The sequence below is a fragment of the Tiliqua scincoides genome, chromosome 3 (genome assembly GCF_035046505.1).
Source record: "Tiliqua scincoides isolate rTilSci1 chromosome 3, rTilSci1.hap2, whole genome shotgun sequence".
Lineage (NCBI taxonomy): Eukaryota > Metazoa > Chordata > Lepidosauria > Squamata > Scincidae > Tiliqua > Tiliqua scincoides.
This window is the reverse complement of record NC_089823.1, coordinates 3,450,500-3,472,197: the sequence shown is the minus strand read 5'-3', so window position 1 is coordinate 3,472,197 and position 21,698 is coordinate 3,450,500. Positions and strand designations below refer to the sequence as shown.

General features: G+C 49.9%; 1 protein-coding gene across 1 annotated transcript; it reads right to left on the bottom strand.

The window, feature by feature from the left end:
• Nucleotides 1–6,527: 6,527 nt before the first annotated feature.
• On the bottom strand, nucleotides 6,528–11,606 carry LOC136644826 (sialidase-3-like). The gene is made up of 2 exons (XM_066620992.1): nucleotides 11,409–11,606; nucleotides 6,528–7,481 (listed from the first exon to the last, which is right to left on the bottom strand). Exons 1-2 carry the CDS (start codon nucleotides 11,604–11,606, stop codon nucleotides 6,528–6,530), a joined length of 1,152 nt encoding a protein of 383 aa, XP_066477089.1.
• Nucleotides 11,607–21,698: the final 10,092 nt, after the last annotated feature.

Sequence of the window (21,698 nt, the reverse complement as noted above, 5' to 3'; positions counted from 1 at the left end):
AGATAATTTAATATGTATTTGACCCACACGCAAGTCCTTTGAGGGAAAAAAAGGAGCAAGCAGAAAATGGAAGTACAAGGAAAAGGTCATGGAGACACTCTTTTCAGTGCAACAGTTGCTACATTACATTTTGCTCAGCGCACAGAAGCCGTCATCCATGAGCTACTTAAGGCAGAGCATTTAGGAACAAAACAGATGTATTCCCAAATGGCATGCAATCCGGTCCAAAGGAAGGGTTCCGCCTTGGCTGGTGTGCCAATCAATGTCATCATTTTCCTCATTTCCTGTAGCTTTTTAAAGGAAATCTTTCTAAGGAGCTCAGGGCAGCACACAGAGTTATTTCCCCCCACCATTTTGTCTTCACAACAACCTTATAAGGAAGGTGAGGCTCAGAGAGTATGAGGGCAGCGTTGGTTGCTGGAGACTAGAGGGCAGAGCCTGGCACTAGCCCCATCCCGGGGGCATCCCCACCCACCCTCTGATGATTCATTCAGCACTATTGCCACCAGCAATACTGTGGGTTCAGGCACCAGCCTGGCCAGGTGGGCTCTTGGCTAGTACTCAACTGAGGGTGCAATCCTGAGCCACCCTTGGGCTGGTGCAAGTCCCAGGAGGATTGCAAACGTGTCGTAAAGCACGTTTGCGCCTCCTCCTGAATCCAGCTTCTGCGCTGACTCTGCTGGGGAGCCTTGTGTCAGCCAATGCAAGACTCTGGGGTGGGAGGGGAGGAGGCAGGAGAGAGGTGTTCTGGGATGGCAGGAGGGTGGATGGAAGGCTGTACCAGGGGTGGGCGGGGAGCGGGAGGCAGGGTTGAGACCTGGCAGATATGCCGGATCCTAGCCCCTATTCCCAAGCAGTGTGGAGCAGCTGCAAGCCACCCTGCTCTCCTTGGATTTATGCCACCTCTGGAGGTGGCGCAAGTCCAAGGAGACCCATTGGGTCTGCAGTGGCTTACCCACAGGTAAGGGGAAAAGTTTCCCCTTACCTCTGGCTGAGCCACTTCAGGGCCCTATCTTGCGCTGGATACAGCACAGGCAGATAGGCTTGTGCTGTGATGCAAAGAGAAACAATGAACAAGTCAGGAGGTGCATTACAGGTCATTGGCAATATTGCAAAAGATTTTGTGACTCACCTCTTGTATCATACTTTGTCGTAGGCAGCAACTGGCCTGGCCTGGTCTCATCTTGACAAACCCCAGACATTTCTGGAGTTCTGTGCAAAACCTACAAGTCAAACTTTTGGGGTGTGTAAGGAGCACTCTGCCTGGAAATGCTTGAACCAGAACACAATGACCCCTTAGTGCACAGCTGCACACTTCTTTCTGTGCCACAGTATATCACAAGGCGTGTGTTGTTCTCCTCTTAATGTTGGCATCCTTCAGTCTCGGAAGACTATGGTGTCACGCTCTGAATGATGGTTCTGGAACAGAGTGTCCTCTCCAGTGCGCGATGCCTGGGTAAAGTAGGTATGGAGGATAGGCAGTTACCCATGCAGCAAATCCCCCCTCTCCACGTCGCTGAAATGGTCCAATGGAAAGGCAGAGGCCAATACGGTTGGTTCCAGCGGCGTCGCAGGAGTTGCCAGAACGTTACTGTGTTCAGCCTCTTAATACACAGCCTTCATGAGGCTGCAAGGGAAGGTATTCAAAATGTATACATGGAGCACCACCAATATCAGACTGAGCCATTCTTCACACGATGCAGAATGAAGTGGTGGAATTTTGGATGGTGTCACTTCCGACTTAATTAGGGGCTCCACCTTCTAGCAAACAGGGAAAAGCTCCCAACAACATGCAATAAACTAGCACAGCAGAATGAGAAGGAGGTGCATAGCTAGAGGGGGTGCTAAGCACTAAGTTTTGTAGGTGCCTGAATGTGCCATAACAGTGGCCCCTCCCCTTCTGAGCCATTCCAGGCAGTGGGAGCAAAACGGAGGCATTTACCTGTTTTGCTCCCACTTTGCAGAATGGCTCCAAAGGGGAGGGGGAGGGGCCGCTTGCACGGCATGTTCAGGCACCTGCAAAACTTAGTGCTTTGCACCCCCTCTAGCTATGCTACTGGCTGTGTGGAACGCCTTTCCAGGTGAGGTACAGTTGGCACAGTAGTATAGCAAGCCAGAAGCAGCTGGTGCTGGCACCCCAAGAAGGGGATGCTGTGTCACTTGCTGTTTGGCAACCTCTTTGGGCCCAGCTGCTTCCTGCACCTGCTGGTGTTTTCACTACTCACCTGTGAGAACACAAAGCAACAGGGCCCAAAGATTACAGAATGGAGGTAATCCAAAGGCATTTAATGCCTTTAATTTAATTTAATGCAACGGGATCACCTGAAAGGTTGGTACAAGCAAAATGAACCAAAACAAACCTGCTTTTTCGCATCCCAGACCAACGTAAGTCCAAAGTCACCAGCTCAGCCTGACTTGACAACAGACTACCTGACCCCAACCAGGGTGGCTCCTTATAAAAAGATATCTTGCGCTTAACTTTGGCATCCCTTGCACCTACCTAGAATGATCCAGGCATATTTCAAGTGCAACTCAGTTCTTTCAAGTAAACCGATAGAGCAGTGATTTTCAACCAGAGTGCCACAGCACATTAGTGTGCTGCAAATGGTCCCCAGGGGTGCCGCGGGAGTTTAGGGGAGGGTCATTTATTAGTAGGGTCATTGGGGATGTGAGCCCCCCACTGACAGTGCGATCTGCCCTGTCAATTGTCAAAAAAAATTGGTGGTGTGACTGGACAATTTTAGCACCTTGTGAGTGTACCGTGCACAAGATGACTTTTGAGAGTCCCCTGGACTGCATGTTACGTGAAAATCCCCTTTTGCCTTTTAGTTGTGATTTCCTCTATATATCTGGTTATGTTACTAAAATATCATGCAGGCTAAACTTCTCATACAGGCCACATTTCCAAAACTCTGGTCAAGTCACAAGCTCATGGTTACACAACCACCACCTCCCTATGGTCACACATTATGGGAGGAAGTCTGGCATCTTAAATCATTGTTTTAAGTGTCTCCTACATTACTGTATTCATTATATTGTTTTTAACCCAATCACTGTTTAAGTACCGTATGCAAACTCGAACTGCCTTCTTGTGTTGCCGATTATGTAAGCTCCCCCATCTAGGACACAACCACCACCTCCCCATGGTCACACATTATGGGAGGAAGTCTGGCATCTTAAATCATTGTTTAAGTGTCTCCTACATTACTGTATTCATTGTATTGTTTTAACCCAATCACTGTTTAAGTACTGTATGCAAACTTGCACTGCCTTCTTGGGTTGCTGATTCATTGTATTGATTAAGTTCCCCCATCTAGGAAGCCAGCCATAGACCCCATTGAATTTTGCTGATAACCGACCTCCTGATCCTTTCAATGTTTCCCTGCTGTGTGGTAGTAATGAAGCTACCAGCACTGTCTGCAAACCCCTTTTTAAGAGAGGGCTTCCTCTCACATGCTCTCACTGGTTCTCTCTCTTTCCAAGGATCAACACATCTGTGTTGTGTCAGAGGGTCCTCTTCCCAGGACTCTCCCTCCCCCCAACTGCTGTACAGAACAGGTAACTATCTTGCGACTGGAACTCTTTCCCTTCTCCCCCCCCTTTTTCTCTCCTTCTCTCCCCACCTTTAGTTAGCAACTGGGTTTGGCAGACCAGGGACCCCTAAAATCCTTCCCTACAACCTTTCCTTTTTCTAATTTCCTCGGATGCACCAAATACTCTCCACACACAACCACCATGAAAGCTAGGTACACTAGATTCAAGTACTAGGACCAAGAAACATACACTTGTCATTTCTCCATGTGCATTATATTTACCTTTGTGCTTTTGTAATAAAACTATAATCTTTTATTAAAAGTTATCTTTCTCTCAGTCTCCTCTTTAAGCAAAAAGGGAATTTCTCTGCATTACGCCGTCTTGTTTTCCAGCCTAAGACCCTAAGGTTACAGTAAGGGCAGTGTAATAATTCCCCTAAACAAAACAGCCCTTTTGGTAATATGCAAGGAGATCAAATCGGACAATCCTACAAAAAATCAACCCTGACTATTCATTGGAAGGACAGATGCTGAAGGTGAAGCTGAAATACTTTCATCATCTCATGAGAAGGGAGGACTCTTTAGAAAAGACCCTGATGCTGGGAAAAATTGAAGGCAAAATAAGAGAACCAAAGTGGATGAGATGGATAGATAGTGTCACAGAGGCAATAAACATGAATTTGGACACACTCTGGAAGTTAGTGGTAGACAGGGCGTGCTGTGGTCTGTTGGGTCACGAAGAGTCGGACACGACTTAATGACTGAACCACCGCCACCACCACAAGTGTACCGTGAGATGAAAACGACTGAAAATTACAGAGGTAGAGACGAAGGTAACCCTGACCTAGAAGTGCAAATGTTCTGTGCAAACATCTGGATTAGAAATATGACTGCACCCTCCATGACTGACAGAAGACACCTCTGGCTTGTATTCAGACCCCCAAGTTTCATGTTGGTTGCAGTGGCATAGCTAGGTCATTTGACACCCGCGGCCCATAAATTTTTGTCACCCCACACAACACAATTAATTATTTAATTATTAATTAATTAATTATATTAATTATTAATGCATTCATATTTTTATACCACCCTTCCTCTAAGCAGCTCAGGGTGGTGTACATGGGTCCTCCCCTTATTTTGTCCTCACAAAAACCCTGGTGAGGTAGGTGAGACTGTGAGATAGTAATAGTCATGATTTGAAATGAATAACAATAATGGTCAGAAGATAAATGCAGTGAATATTTCCCCACAAGCAGTGGATGAAATTCTGCATCAAATGGCATATAGCATGATGGTGTTATTCCTAAAAGCCACAGTTTCCAGAATTTTAATCACTCACTAGGGTTTCACCCCCTCCCCCCCCAAGACTGTCTCATTGGCTAGTTTTGAGTTAAGGAAGTGGTTTTCAAACTTCTAACACTGGGACCCACTTTTTAGAATGACAGTCTGTCTGGGACCCGCCAGAAGTGATGTCATGGCTGGAAGTGACATCATCAAGCAAAATAAAATAAGTAATTATAAAATTAAAGAAAAACAAATAATTAAATAAAGGGAAGCCAGCCCTGTTTCACCAAGTGAATTTTCTCTGTAGCCTGCCTGCAATAACACCCCCCCCCCAAATATCAGTGAGATTTTCAGCCCTCCCCAGTGCCCAGTTCAGTGTAAGTTCTTCTATTTCAAGCACGGCACTATCAGGACCCACCTGGCTTTGCAAGTCTAAAAACAAATAAAATGGACCCTACCAGCTGAAGCCTCGGTTTGATTCTTTGGGGGATGCTGCCTTCTGCAGCATTTGTTGAGCTCCACTTTCATCAGATGGGGACCATGCAGCTAGCCTTGCCTTCCCCTTTGCCTGACTTGACCAGGAGCCAAGGCACGTTTGCTTACTCTCGAGTAAACGCAACCACATCCAATGGTATATATAGCATGAGGGGGTTAGTCGTAACCTCCGCGATGTTGGATCATTTGTGGTGTCACCCCCCTACCCCAAGGCTGGTACCTGAGGGCCCCCCACCCCTCGCTAGCTATGCCACTGGTTGCTTGCAATTTTGGCCTGTGCTTCAAACAGACTATTAATGCTTGCTTAAAACTGGAATATGAGTTCTGCCTCCCCAATGCTGATCCCAGCCAGCGTACTTGATTCTGCAGAGCACAGTGCCAGAGGCTTGTCATGTGTGCTGGAAGGGCAGGTGGACCCAGGCACCTTGGCCACTTCCTTTGCCATTCTATAAATGTCACAGGTACGTACAGGGCAGACCACTGTACAGTACATGTACAGTACCACTGTACAGAGTACAGAGTACCACTGTACAGTACACTGTACAGTACAGTGTGATGCCCTGCATCACACTGTAGTGTGATGAGCAGTCAGGTGAGCAAGGAAATTTGAGGTCTGCTGGCATATTCTACCAATGAATTTGGAATATAGCACTTCCATTTAAAACTAATTCTTTTCTTGTAAGACCCCAGGACACATTTCCACATCCAAATGTACATAGTGTGAAGGGGAGGGGGTTGTTGTAACAAGCTGCATGTTACAGCCTGACAAAGAACTGTTAAAAGCAGGAACCTGTTGGAAAAAAGGGAGCAGTGTTTTCAGAGAAGGGGACTTCTCTGTGTAGGAAAAACACAAGGACTGAGAGCAAAGGGGTAGGGCACAAGAGCTGGGGGGGGGGCGAGGCCTAGCAGGGAGGTCTAGATGATGGGGAAGGAGTTCAGAGGCAACACTCAGATTGCAGAAATGAAGCCTGTTCCCCAAAGGTCTGCTAATGGTGGAGGACGAATGCAGAAGTAAATGGCGGATGAATTGCTGTGGCTGGGAATGGCCACCTTCCCAGGGAAGGGAAACCTTCTTGTGAACCAGAGGCATGACTCACTCAGCCTTTCAGGTCCAGCAGGTATTTCAAGCACTTGGCAGGAAGGAAAAGGGAAGTCCAGACAGTTTGTGCCACTGAGCGTTCAGCAAGACCAGTGTTCCCTGGCATTTCTCATGAGTTAAATGTTGGTGACAAGCTGGAAGGCAATCTCCTCGTACGAACTGGACACCCCGCATTCAAACAAGCAGCCAAACAGCAGTGTCTTCTCCTCCTCGCACACAGCCAGGTCTGAGTAGCCGCTGTGCCCCTTATAGAGCACCCAGGGAGCCTTCCAGGAGCCCTTTTCCAGTGGGGAAGTGTTCAGGAAGATGCCCAGATCCATGCGTTTGTGTCTGTTAGTGGGGTGGGAGAAAATCAGCCATGACTTGGAGTCCTTGAGGGAGGTGGAGGAGGGCTTCGTGCCCAGGTCCAGCCTCGGGGTGACACTCACTACGCTGCCCTGACAACCACTATGTGGCTCAGACAATTGCCTGCATAGGAAGGAATCTTCAAACTGGTTCCCACCATCCATGCTAAAGGCCTCCGCCCGATACCCGTCTGGACTGCGGGCATTACAGTACAAGACAGGGCTTTCATTCTGCCGGAGCAGCTCAGCAACTTGGCACTCTAAGGATCGCAAGTTCTCCACCAGGTGGGCCCGAGCCCAGTTCTGCCCAGAGTCGTCGCTGTAGAACATGAAGCAGTGGGGCTTGGTCCAGCAATGGAGAGAGTGACCAAAGCAGCGCCTGTGGATGTAGTAGGAGTACGCCGGAATCACCAGGCGCCCGTTGCCCAGCTGCAGTCCATGGCCTGGACCAACGGCAAAAGTGGCCCAGTTCCTCAAGTCGTCTCCAATCACCTGGTCAGTCAGGTCAGTGGCCTGGCTCCATGTCCGGCCGCCGTCTTGGCTAAAGACATGGCACAGCCTGGCTGCATTCTTCCCGGTCCTGATCTGGTGCTGCTCTGTGATGTGTGTCTCCACACAGATGAAGAATAGGAAGATGGTGCCACTCTTCTTCTCGTACACCGGGCAAGGGTTCATGGTGCGGTGGTTGGGCAGTGTGGCTGTCAGCAGGGGCTCCTGAGGACCCCACTAGAGCATGAGAGAGAGAGAGAGAGAGAGAAGGAGTTATAGACTTTTCATTCTGTACCACCCAGAGGACAGCCACACAACACATTATTATTATTATTATTATTATTATTATTATTATTATTATTATTATTATTATTATTATTATTATTATTATTATTATTATTATTATTATACTACAGGTATTTCTATACCGCCTTTCTTGGTCCTCAGATTTCTCCTCGGACTTTATTCAAGGCGGTTTACATAGGCAGGCTAATTAAATCCCTGAAGGGATTTTTACAATTTGAAAGAAGGTTCTATCTTTCAAGAAACCACAACATTCAGATGTTTCTTTCTGATCTGGTCGCAACATTCTGGCCTCCATCCTCCCATGCTCAGATCAGATGGAATAACTGGGCTCAGCTTGTCAGCTGCTTCAAGGTCACACAGTGCCAGTGGCCTCAAACTGGCAACCTGTGGATGTTACCTTCAGGCAAATGGAGGCTCTACCCTCTAGACCAGACCCTCTAGACCAGACCTCCTGCCTTTTAGATTGAAAGATTCAGCCTGTTGACCTTCATAGCTTGCAACCAAGGTACACAAACTGCAGGACAGTCGTTTTCAGAGTGGTGGGCCTCAGCCAGAAGAATGCTTAATGAGAAAGATGGTTCTGACCTTGAAGCTAGAATTTTGAACCCTGAGAAGTCTTTCTTGTCACATTTAAGTTTTTCCCCCCAAGGATCAAATGTTTAGGAAGAAACACCGCCCATTCTAAGGGCCAAACCAGAAGCAACTTTAATCACATAATTGACCCTGGTGTGCATATTTCCCCTCTCCTGGTAAAGAGCATGAACAGGGGACCCAATACAGGTTATGACTACAGCAGTGTAGCTGAGAGGGGAGCTGTAACCCTTTGGTGTGATCCAGATTAGGGTATCTGCATGGATTCCCATCAATCACCAGAAACAGCCTTCCCTACATTCAGTACTTGCCCCTGTAGAGAACTGACAACTGATGCGGCGCCTGCAGACATGTGGACTGCAGCCAGTGTGGTCTGGCTGGTCATGTGCTCCTGCTCTCCTCTCCCATGTTCAGTAAGCGCAGGGAGAGAATGTATGAAGAGAACTTGACAGGAGTCGGGAGACACATATCTTTGCCTGCTTCCCCCACACCTTGAGATCTTTTTCAGAAAGCAACACCCCAAATACAACACCCCAGATACTCTAATGGGAAGCCCGATCCTCCATCCAGGCAGCACCGCTTGCGCATGTGTTGCCCAGACAAGGGCCACTGCGAATGTGCCATAAGGCACATTGTGGCAGCCAGAATGAGGGGCAGGATGGTGGAGTGGGCAGCGCAAGTGGGTGCGGTGCCTCCATGCTGGTTGAAGGAGCCCCTGAAGCTGTTGCCTGTGAGTTCCTCCCCAAGGGGTGGGAAGGTGTACCTGGGTGGGGGGAGGGCAGCAGGAAGGCAGGGAGGGGTGTTTCTGGGTGGGGGAGAGCGAACCAGGAGGCAGTTCAGGCCTGGGAGGGGGCATGGACAGTGGCAGAGGCTGCTACTGGATCCTACCCCCCCCCAAACACATACCTGAAAGCCCTACATGGACTACTTAGATCTGTGCCAGCGACTGAGCTGGTGTGAGTGACTTATATCTGGTGTGCTCCCTGGGGCATTTGGTGGGCCGCTGTGAGATACAGGAAGCTGGACTAGATGGGCCTATGGCCTGATCCAGTGGGGCTGTTCTTATGTTCTTAACTACAATTCCCAGGAAGCCTTGCAGGTCTCTTGTGATCTGGTGTGCTCCCTGGGGCATTTGGTGGGCCGCTGTGAGATACAGGAAGCTGGACTAGATGGGCCTATGGCCTGATCCAGTGGGGCTGTTCTTATGTTCTTAACTACAATTCCCAGGAAGCCTTGCAGGTCTCTTGTGATCTGGTGTGCTCCCTGGGGCATTTGGTGGGCCGCTGTGAGATACAGGAAGCTGGACTAGATGGGCCTATGTCCTGATCCAGTGGGGCTGTTCTTATGTTCTTAACTACAATTCCCAGGAAGCCTTGCAGGTCTCTTGTGATCTGGTGTGCTCCCTGGGGCATTTGGTGGGCCGCTGTGAGATACAGGAAGCTGGACTAGATGGGCCTATGGCCTGATCCAGTGGGGCTGTTCTTATGTTCTTAACTACAATTCCCAGGAAGCCTTGCAGGTCTCTTGTTATCTAGTGTGCTCCCTGGGGCATTTGGTGGGCCGCTGTGAGATACAGGAAGCTGGACTAGATGGGCCTATGGCCTGATCCAGTGGGGCTGTTCTTATGAGCTGGTGCAGATCCCATAGAGACTGTGGGGGCAGCCACAGGGTAAGGGAACCAACATTTCCTTACTGCGCGGAGACCTCTGCCTGTACTATGGGGCAGGCGAGCAGCATAGGACTGAGCACTCAGTTATTTTCAGTGTTTTTCTTCTCACAGTACACTGACCATGCGTTACTACAGACAGTTACCCTAGACTAGGGGTGGCCAACCTTTCAACTTTAAGGCTCCTGGACTTTTAACAATTATGTAGAGCTGAGGTGTCCAAACTTTTTGGCAGGAGGGCCACATCATCTCTCTGGCCAGGGAAAAAAGAGTTAATTTACATTTCGATTTTGAATAAATTTACATAAATGAATGTATTAAAGATGGAACTTAAATGAATGAATGAAGGTCTTGCAATAGCTCATGGCCTATAAAAGGCCTTGCACAAAGCAAGGCTGGCCTTTCCTTTGCTGCCGCTGCTGCATCACAGACATGAAACAGCAAGCAGTGGAGGGAGCCCTCATCCCACAGCTCACTTGAGAGGTTGAACAGTTACCCTCATGCTGAGAGCAGTTGCATCGGCCAGCACAGGCTCCAGCAAGTCTCCGGAGGGCCAGAGCTCATTGGAAACTGGGGGCTCTCAGTGGCTGGATTGGGAGTCCTCAAGGGCCACAAGTGGCCCCAGGGCCAGGGTTCGGGCACCCCTGCTGTAGAGGAAGGAGTTTCTGTAGGTGCAGCTTGTCTTCTGTAAGATGACAAGCTGCACCTGCTGAAATTCCCTCTTCTACACAATTGTTAAAGGTCCAGGAGCCCTAAAGTTGAATAGTTGGCCACTCCTGCCCTAGACACAGAACTAGAGAACCCAGAAGAGTTTTGCAGCTCTTTTTAATTGCTGTGCTCCAAACTCCCGCAGCACACCTGTGGACCTGTCACAGGACACCAGCATTGCACATCAGTTGAAAATGGCTGCTCTAGCTGTTCCTTGTGGGTGCTCCAATTCTCTGATCACTTAGCTTGCCCTTTGCAACTTTTACAGCTCTCCTACACCTTATTAGACGGGAAGGCCAAAAAAGTACACAGTATTTCACATGTGGTTGCAGCATAGATTTGTATAAGGGCACTATGATACTGGCTGTTTTGCATTCAGTCCCTTTGCTAAGAATTCACAGCAGTGGCATAGCTAGAGGGGGTGCAAAGCACAGGGACCCTCACTGCAGCATGCAAGGGGCCCTTCCCCCTCCCCTTCAGAGCCATTCTGTGTGGGGGAGGCCTCCTCCTGTTTCAGCAGCTTTGTGATCTCTCTGCTGCCCCTTTCCTTCTCCTTTGGTGGCTGAGCCTCCGAAGGAGAAGGAATGGGACAGGAGCGTGATTGCAAAGCCACCACTGCCATTGCCTTCTCTTCTTGGAGAACCCAGAAGTGACATCACATGTCTCGTGACATCACTGACTTGGGTTCCGGGGCCTTGGGCAATGTCACTGCACCTGAGCCTTGCATTATTGTGCAATTATTGTGCAATTATTAGTGTGCTGCTTTTGTGACAGCACACACCAGCGGAGCACTTGTTCCACTGGTGCCGGCCCTCAACAGGGTTGGGCTGTAAATAAAGTAAAACTTTTTTTATCTACCAATGGAAATCTAACACAGCACAGCTTTGCATTACCTGAACAGATGCTCCCTCCTTCTTCCCTCGTCTCAGCACCAAGAACTTGGCATCTTCATCTCTGGGTGATGAGCGCTGCTCTGCAAATGCCAGGAATGTGGACTCAGGGGGCAGGTAGAGCAGGGCTGGGATGCGGTAGGTGAGGCCTCTTGATGCTTCCTGTTGGAAAAGAGTCACCTTCCTTGAGACAATCTTCATGTTGGTCATGTTTGCTGAGACTGTAGAAATATTCTGAGAGGGAAATGAGGAGAGAGAATTATGACAACAGGATGATCTAGAAACCAGCTTGGTCTATTCTAGCAAGCTGAAACACCTGGGATCCAAAGACCTTTAACTTTCATTTCAGGAGAGAAAAACCCTCAGGAAGGTGAAGGGAAAACAAAACATCCTCCGAAACTGAGGACTATTCCTGTTAAAGGCTCAGGGCACATTTGTGTGAGCAGAATATCACACATTGGCATCCTTCAGACTTGGAAGACTATGGTATCGTGCTCTGAAAAATGGTTGTGGAACAGAGTGTCCTCTTCAGTGCGCGAAGCCTGGGTAAAGTAGATATGGAGGATAGACTGTTACCCATGCAGCAAATCCCCCCCTCTCCATGTCGCTGAAATGGTCCAATGGATTGAGACATACAAAATTATGCAGGGGATGGACAGAGTGGATAGGGAGATGCTCTTTACACTCTCACATAACACCAGAACCAGGGGACATCCACTAAAATTGAGTGTTGGGCAGGTTAGGACAGACAAAAGAAAATATTTCTTTACCCAGCGTGTGGTCGGTCTGTGGAACTCCTTGCCACAGGATGTGGCGCTGGCGTCTAGCCTAGACGCCTTTAAAAGGGGATTGGACATGTTTCTGGAGGAAAAATCCATCATGGGGTACAAGCCATGATGTGTATGCGCAACCTCCTGTTTTTAGAAATGGGCTATGTCAGAATGCCAGATGCAAGGGAGGGCACCAGGATGAGGTCTCTTGTTATCTGGTGTGCTCCCTGGGGCATTTGGTGGGCCGCTGTGAGATACAGGAAGCTGGACTAGATGGGCCTATGGCCTGATCCAGTGGGGCTGTTCTTATGTTCTTATGTTCTGATGTTAGAAGCCAATACAGTTCGTTCCAGCGGCGTTGCAGGAGTTGCCAGAACGTGACTGTGTTCAGCCGCGAACTGCCTCAGGGATTTCTGCTCCAGATTTTGCCTCGAGGTTGACTCCTGAAGCCTTTTCCATAACTGGATGTAGCCACAAGGCAGTGGAGGTTTGGGATCAGAGTTTTCCTTCTCTCAGATGAGCTGCCTTCTCAGGCTCACAAGTCCCATCTACCCAGTGGTTGTTTAGTCGCCTCTTACAACAAGTACAGCCAAACTGAGGGCCTAAGAGCCAACCCTTGGATTCATGCAGCTGTCAATGCAGACCAGAATAACCACAAGCCTTTTAATGACAATGACACTCACATCATCCCATTGGCTCTTCCATCCCACACCCATTTTTATGGTGGCATCTTGGAGGGTGGCATCTTGGAGGCTAAGAAAGGGATTTCATCCCTGATGTTGCTCAAAGCAACAAACATGGAAGAGTATCCCTTTCCCCAGTTGGAATTTCCAGCCATTGCAAAGGAAGGCGAAATAAATGACTTCGTGTTGAGCTGGCCTACTCCTGCTTTCATGAGGCTGCTCTTCCAGAAATACCATGAGTCATAAGAACATAAGAAGAGCCCTGCTGGATCAGGCCAAAGGCCCATCTAGTCCAGCTTCATGTATCTCACAGTGGCCCACCAAATGTCCCAGGGAGCACACAAGATAACAGACACAATCTGCGTCCCGGTGCCCTCCCCTTCATCTGGCAATCAGAGGCAGCCTGCCTCTAAAACCAAGAGCTTGCGCATACCTACTATGACTTGTAACTTGTAATGAACTTCTCCTCCAGAGATTTGTCCAATTCCCTCTTAAAGGCATCCAGGCAAGATGCCATCACTACATCCTGTGGTAAGGAGTTCCACAAACTAATCACACGCTGGGTAAAGAAATATTTTCTTCTGTCTATCCTAACTCTCCCAACACTCAGCTTTGGTGGATGTCCCCTGGTTCTGGTGTTATGTGAGAGGGAAAAGAGTGTCTCTCTATCCACTCTGTCCATCCCCTGCATGATTTTGTATGTCTCAATCAGGTCCCCACTCAGGCGCCTCTTTTCTAGGCTGAAGAGGCCCAAACGCCGTAGCCTTTCCTCCTAAGGAAGGTGCCCCAGCCCTGTAATCATTTTGGTTGCTCTCTTCTGCATGTTTTTCCTCCCCACTATATCCTTTTTGAGATGTGGCAACCAGAACCAGCAATTCTCCAGGTGTGGCCTAACCAATGTTTTGCACAACGGCATTACATTACTTGGCCACCTCGCTGCTCACCCCTGTCTCCAGGTCATTTATGAACAGGTTGAAAAGCACCAGTCCCAGGACAGATCCTTGGGGCACTCCACTTTCCACCTCTCTTCATTGTGAAAATTGCCCATTGACACCCACTCTCTGCTTACTGGACCTCAAACAGTTCCTAATCCAGGAGAGGACCTGCCCTCTAATTCCCTGACGGTGGAGTTTTCTCGGCAGCCTTTGGTGAGGGACCGTGTCAAACGCCTTCTGAAAGTCCAGATATATAATGTCCACAGGTTCTTCTGCATCCACATGCCTGTTGAACTTTCCAGAGAATTCTAAAAGGTTTGGGAGGCAGGACTTACCCTTACAGAAGCCATGCTGATTCTCCCTCAGCAAGGCTTGTTCGTCTATGTCAGGGGTGCCCAAAACCCGGCCCGGGGGCCACTTGTGGCCCTCGGGGGCTCCCAAAGCAGCCTGCAGGGAGCCCTCCAGTCTCCAATGAGCCTCTGGCCCTGCAGAGACTTGCTGGAGCCGGTGCTGGCCCGATGCAACTGCTCTCAGTGTGAGGAAGACTGTTTGTCCTCTCATCTGAGCTGAGGGACCCAGGCTCTCGCCAATACTTGCTGTTTCATGTCTGTGATGCAGCAGCGGCAGTGAAGGAAAAGCTGGCCTTGCTTTGTGCAAGGCCTTCATTTATTCATATAAGTTCTATCCCTAATATATTCATTTATGTAAATTTATTCAAATTTTAAATGTAAATTAGTTCTTTTTTCCCCCTGGCCCTCGAGTGTCAGAGAGATGACATGGCCCTCCTGCCAAAATGTTTGGACACTGTGTTTTGAGATCGTGTTTTGAGATTCTATCTTTGATGAGGCATTCCACCATCTTACCCGGCCTATAGTTTCCTGGGTCCTCCTTCCTCCCTTTTTAAAAAAATCGGTGTGACATTTGCTATCCTCCAATCCTCTGGCACCATGGCCGTTTTGAGGGACAAGTTGCATACCTTAGTCAAGAGATCAGCAACTTCATTCTTCAATTCCTTAATAACTCTTGGGTGGATGCCATCAGGACCCGGTGACTTATTGATCTTTAATTTATCAATTAGGTCTGAAACATTTTCTCTTTTAACATCTATCTGGCATAATTCCTTGGTCAGGAGGGGCCATTTGGGCAGCGGTATCTGCCCGAGGTCTTCTGCCGTGAAGACAGATGCAAAGAACTCATTTAATTTCTCTGCCATCTCTAAGTCTTCTTTTATCTCCCGTTTCCCTCCCTCACCATCCAGAGGGCCAACCGCTTCTCTGGCGGGTTTCCTGCTTCTAACATATTTGAAGAAGATTTTATTATTCCCCTTAATGTTGCTGGCCATGCATTCCTCATAGTCTCTCTTGGCCTCCCATATCACCTTCTTATTTTTCTTTTGCCACAGTTTATGTTCCTTTTTATTCCTTGCCCTTTACAAACTCTCTAACTTGGCTTGTTGCCATGCGGGCACCTTCCTGGACTTAGTTGAGCTCTTCCTCATCCTGATTCAGAACCAGCCCAATTATGTAGGTAGCAGCAGCTTCCCAACATCTAGGGCAGAGAAGAGCTGTGCTGGCAGAGAGTCTCTTAATGGCAGAGGCTGAACTTGGCTCACTTGGGTGAGCAATGCAGGCACCCTTCTGCTTTCTCTGTCTCTCCAACAGAGGCATATGCCTCTGTTTTGCACTGCCTGGGCTCTGAAGGGGAGGGGCCTCTTGCATGCCACAGTGAGGCTCCCTGCAAAACGTAGTGCTTTGCCCCCCTCTTGCTACTCCACTCCTGTACAGAGTTCTGGGTATATGCTGAGTTGCAACAGCATTTGGCTCTTTCATGTCATTTCCCACTTGCTGCGTCACCAATGTGCACTCATAAAACACAGTAAGAAGTGGTGGTATCCAAAGTCTTTGGGTGCATTTTGGTCTTTGATGCATTATCAATGAAACACTGCACAAAATAACTTTGATGCAATCTATGTTTTGTCAATGCAGATTATACATTGGTAGTAAGGATGGGGTGGGTGAGAGAGATGGATAGAATTGAAAGCTAAGCCTAAGTCATAAGAACATAAGAAGAGCCCCATTGGATCAGGCCAAGGGCCCATCCAGTCCAGCTTCCTGTATCTCACAGCGGCCCACCAAATGCCCCAGGGAGCACACCAGATAACAAGAGACCTCATCCTGGTGCCCTCCTGTGCATCTGGCATTCTGACACAGTTCATTTCTAAAATCAGAAGGTTGCTTATACACATCATGGCTTGTAACCCGTGAAGGACTTTTCCTCTAGAAATTTGTCCAATTCTCTTTTAAAGGCCTCTAGGTCAGACGCCATCGCCACATCCTGTGGCAAGGGGTTCCACAGACCAACCACATGCTGAGTAAAGAAATATTTTCTTTTGTCTGTCCTAACTCTCCCAACACTCAATTTTAGTGGATGTCCCCTGGTTCTGGTGTTATGTGAGAGTGTAAAGAGCATCTCTCTATCCCCTTTATCCTTCCCATGCATATTTTGTATGTCTCAATCATGTCCCCCCTCAGGAGTCTCTTTCCTAGGCTGAAGAGGCCCAAGAAAGGAAGGAAGAGAGGCCCAAGGAAAGAGCCTTTCCTCATAAGGAAGGTGCCCCAGCCATCCTAACAGGAATTATGTGGGGCACACTTTGTGTGGAATTGGAGGAATTTCATATGGCCTCTTACTGTAGCCACTTTAGATGCCATGGAATCACCCAGCATGGTGTCCTTCCATGTCTGCCACATGCAATATCTTCTCTGCCTGTGATCAGTCCTGCAATCAGGAACCCTTAACAGGCTGGTTGAGTGAGTCATCTGCGTTGCCAAATTGGGTGGAGCAGGTTTTGGATAAGAGGTGATAATTCATTCCAGTTCCTCATTTCCCACTATCTGGAAAAGATTAAAGGCTCGTACTCTGTTCTAATTAGTTCAGAATTTTCCATTCTGGTCTCCCCAATTACCATTGCTAATGTGGACTAGAAACCTGATTCCTTTGTCATGCCTAGTAACCCCGACTTTGCCCAAATCATGCAGGTACAAGTTGGGAAACGAAATCCACATTTTAACCACCTGATGGAGGGTAGCAGTGGTGTAGCTAGAGGGGGGGGCAAAGCACTAAGTTTTGCAGGGAGCCTCCCTGCAGCATGCAAACGGCCCTCCCCCTGGGAGCAAGACAAAGGCACTTGCCACCCTGCCTCCGCCTCCGTTTTGCTCCCAGGGGCCTGGAATGGCTGCTTGCATGCTGCGGTGAGGCTCCCTGCAAAACTTAGTGCTTTGCCCCCCCCGGACTAGCTATGCCACTGGAGGGTGCACAAGGATGGGGCACAAGGGAATTGGGGAGCCAGCCTGCGGCCTGTCTTGGGAGGACTCGCTGCTGGCATTCTGCAGAGGAGGAGGGCAGGGCAGAGATCCCCTCTCCGTGGAGTTCGGCAGCGGGGCGGGGCGGGGGTCCTGTTCCAGCAGGCTGAACTGTGCAGGAGGCGGAGGAAGGAGCTTTCTCTCTCGGGGGGGGGGGCTTCCTCCTGGCGTCCGGAGCCCTGGTGGGCGCCCTGCTCCTCCAAAAGGTGCTTCCCTGGAGGGGGCGCCTGCAGTGCTGGAGGAAAGGGCCGGGTCTCCTCCAGGGGCTTTCCGGACTGGACGCGAGTCGGGCGGGGGGGGCGCGGAGGCTGCGATCTGCTGCTTCGGACGCCGCCAGATGCGCGCGGAGCGGCGGGGGGAGAAGGGCACCGCGAGCCACGCAGTCCCGCCAGGTGGGTCCTGGGGAGGGGGAAGGCGGGGGAGAAGACGAGGAGCCCCTTCCCTGCTGGCGGGCGGACTCTCCCCCTCCGACCGCCCCCCGGCTGCCGAATGCAGGGGAAGGAGAGCGGATCTGGGGGGCGTTCTGCGGAGCGGGGGGGGGTCTGCTCTGCGGGACTGGGAGGGTATGGGGCTGGGGGCTCTGCTCTGCGGAGCCGGGGGACCTTCTCGGCGGGGCTGGGGTGTCTACTCTGAGGGCTGGGGGTCTGCTCTGCGGGGCTGGGGGGTCTTTGGGACTGGAGGGTCCACTCTGCGGGCTTGGGGAATCTGCTCTGCGGGGCCGGAGGGTCCTCTATGGGGCTGGAGGGTCCTGCTCTGCGGGGCGGGGGGAATCTGCAGGGCTGGGGGGTTCTGCTCTGCGGGGCTGGAGGAGGGTCTTCTCTGCGGGTCTGACGTCCTCCAGAAGGGCCAGTCTCGCGAGGGGGGGACTGTCGGGGGCTGCCGCCGGGTGGGCAGGGGGCGCCTCCCCCCACGGCGCCTCTGTGCCACGCTCGACCCCGGGCGCCCGGCGGGGGGTGCATTCCAGGGCCCCGGATCTACGCCGCCACCCCCGCCCCGTCACTCACCGCCTGGCAGCTTCTTGGCAGCGCCGGAGCTGGGCAGGAAGACCCGCGGCGGAGGCTCTGCGGGCGGCATCACCCCTCCGGAGGACGGGGGAGGAGGCGCCGAGGTGGGGGTGGCTCTGGCTCCCGCCCCGCTCCGCCCCGCGCCGCGCATCCACCGGCTCTGCTGCGGCAGTGCTCCGTTCCCCCCGCAGGTGCGGGGCGCGCTGCCGCCCCCCCCCACTCAGAAGGGCTGCTGGGCGTGGAGGGCGAAAGAGCCACGGGGGGCGCGCAGGGACGTGGCGGCAGCAGCAGAGCCAGTCCCGGTGCCGCCTCGGGGCCTCCGGAAGGCCGTGCAGTGGCAGGGCGTTCCTCGGGCTCTTCGGACGAAGGCCAGGGCGCGCGGGACTCTTGGTGGGCACAGGCACCTTCTCGCAGGCTCAGGAGTGCCAGCCCAGCGCTCACCTCTCCTGGGCTGGCTGGTTCCCCCCCCCCCAGCCCAGGACATGCAGTGTGCTCACCTTTGGAAAATGGGAAGCAGGTACAATGTGCACAATTGTAGTGAAAGATCATCCTGAAAAGATCAAATGTGTCAATTCCAGAAACTGAGATAAAAATGTCATAACAAGACAAATACTTCTCGTAATTCATGTTTTCATGTTTTCGCTTGGCACAGAACTCATCTGGTCATGAATAGAAAGATCTCTAGCATGAGGGACATGCAGTGGGTGGGGAGGCAGGTGAGGCAGAGCCTCCCCACTGGAGTCCTTTGAAAAACGCCGCCGCCGTGGGAGGTGGCCAAGCATCCACAACCCGTGCGCGCTGAATTTCATAAGAACGTAAGAACAGCCCCACTGGATCAGGCCATAGGCCCATCTAGTCCAGCTTCCTGTATCTCACAGCGGCCCACCAAATGCCCCAGGGAGCACACCAGATAACAAGAGGCTAACAGATAACTCCAGGCCACACCTGGAGTATTGTGTCCAGTTCTGGTCGCCACATCTCAAAAAAGACATAGTGGAAATGGAAAAGGTGCAAAAGAGAGCCACTAAGATGATTACGGGGCTGGGGCACCTTCCTTATGAGGAAAGGCTACGGCGTTTGGGCCTCTTCAGCCTAGAAAAGAGACGCCTGAGGGGGGACATGATGGAGACATACAAAATTATGCAGGGAATGGACAGAGTGGATAGGGAGATGCTCTTTACACTCTCACATAACACCAGAACCAGGGGACATCCACTAAAATTGAGTGTTGGGCGGGTTAGGACAGACAAAAGAAAATATTTCTTTACTCAGTGTGTGGTTGGTCTGTGGAACTCCTTGCCGCAGGATGTGGTGATGGCATCTGGCCTGGATGCCGTTTAAAGGAAATTGAACATCATCACAGCCTAGTAGGAACTCCTTATCTAAAGCCCTGGATGGGGTACCATCAGGGGCAACGTCTGCTGTTCCCTGCGATGAGGAATTGGAATCAGCTCTTGAGTCCTGTAAAGCTTTGCCAGAGATTCCTGGCTCCCACCTACCCTCCAGGTTCCTTGGGGACATAGAAGTGAATGGCCAAAATTCAGGTTCAGCTAACTCAATTACTACTGACCTCCCAATGCATTTACCTACTGATGACCATTCACTCATTCCAAGGGCGCTCCCAGCCCCCAAAGGCCCCTTGTCAAGGGAACAAGGCCCTAGGGCAGATCCTCCTGCATTGGTGGCTAAAGATCTGATAATGGAATTACAGCTGGAGGGGGATGACATTGTGGAGGGCGCCTTTAAGGAACTCACAAGGCCAGAACAACTAAATATTATCAGATCCCTGGACAGGGTTAAAGCAGAACTTCTCAATTATAATACGGAAAATTTGACCTATGAAATCCATCCTCTGACCCTTCCAGTGCCAGCATCTGCTCTTCAATCTGCTTCAGAAGTAGCCACTGAGGCAATTCCCGTCCCTTATTCCGGGGATTTTACACCATCTCCTGTGACCAACTTAGCCCTGAGTAGCTGCATGTCTCATCATCCTTCTGGTGCTGAGTGTCCATCAGGAAGCAAAGATTGACTAATTAATGCTTCTCCAGCCCCTGCTACTTCTTCCCAACTAAGAATTCTTTCCTGGAACATTGCAGGGTGGAAGAATAAGAAAAATGACAGCAGTTTCTTAAGCTATCTCAGAACGTTTGCTATTATTCTGTTGCAGGAGACATGGGTTTTGGACCATCTGTACATCCCTGGCTACAAGGCTTTTGCAGTACCTGCAACTAAACCCACCTCTAATTGTCGTCCTTCGGTGGGTTTAGCCAGCCTTGTACTGAAGCGGTGTAAGTCATGCCCTTTAGACATCCTTCCAGGTTGTTGTAAGATACAAGCACTGAGGGTGTCTTTTGCAGACATTGACTTAATCTGCGTCAACACCTATATTCCTCCTTTGCTTGACAGCTTACAAAGGACCCAGCTCTGGAATGATCTATTGACTTGTATGAATGAGCTTAAAAGGGCCCACCCCCATGCTGAAATTCTTTTGCTGGGTGATTTAAATTCAAGGGTGGGGAACTCAGCGGAAATCTTCCACAGAGCCTGGGATGTGGATGATGACAGCTCCCTCCCCCCATTTGTGCACTAAGCAGGTGGTCCAAAGATGCACACTATAATGCCAATGGTATGGCCCTTGCTAAGTTTTCCATTACCACTAACATGATTTGGCTTAATGGTCTAAAAGAATTCCCCAATGCTGATGAATTTACTTTTGTATCCTCTTGTGGCGCCAGCGTTGTGGATTACATTTTGGTATCCACTAAAATGAAGCATCATGTGAAGGATTTTACCATTGGGGATGTAACCTATAGTGACCATTTACCTTTAATCTTGGTCCTTGACCTCCATTCTGGGAGTGTTCCATCACAAGCTGAGGTAGAGCCAAATTTAGAGTGTAGGTATAAAATTGTGGCTAACAGTGCTCTTTCCTCAAACTTCCATCGTTTATGTACGGAACCAGCAAGCAGAGATTTTTTATCGGCCATTCAACAGGACTCTGATCCCTTAGTTCTAAACAAATCCTTTGAAGGTTTTATTGGATACATTTTTAAGGCCCTGAGTACCAGGCCTATGTCGGTTAAGACATGCAGTGCTTTTGACAAAAAGGATTGGTTTGACAGTGAATGTAGGGATCTTAAGATGTGTATCAGGGCTTCTTATTTAGATTTTAGAAAGTACAATGACCCCAGTTGTTTAGTTAAACACTCCATTCTCAAAAAAACAACTAAGAGTTTTATTGACAGAGAAAAAGAAAAAGTTTGTTTTAACTCAATGGAACAAGCTGCATCAAGCGATTCAACACAAAAATAATAAACAATTTTGGGCAGTTGTAGCGGGTTCATGTAGATCAGAAACATACGACCCTGCTATTATCCCTTCGTCCACATGGGTTCAACACTTTACAGATCTTTTTTATGATAAGAGCAAATCCCCGGACACCTACCCAGACTTCACCTCTGTGGATCTGCCTATCTGGCCTCCTGTGACCCCTGATGAAATCAAAGAGCTAATTAAGCAATTGAAGCCAGGGAAGCCAGATG

Bases quoted from the DNA above. Each gene is read 5' to 3' on its own strand.
- LOC136644826 (XM_066620992.1), bottom strand. From the start codon at position 11,606: ATGAAGATTGTCTCAAGGAAGGTGACTCTTTTCCAACAGGAAGCATCA. The intron at 7,482-11,408 runs GTAATGCAAAGC...CTCATGCTCTAG, and splicing joins AGGAGGGAGCATCTGTTCAG to TGGGGTCCTCAGGAGCCCCT.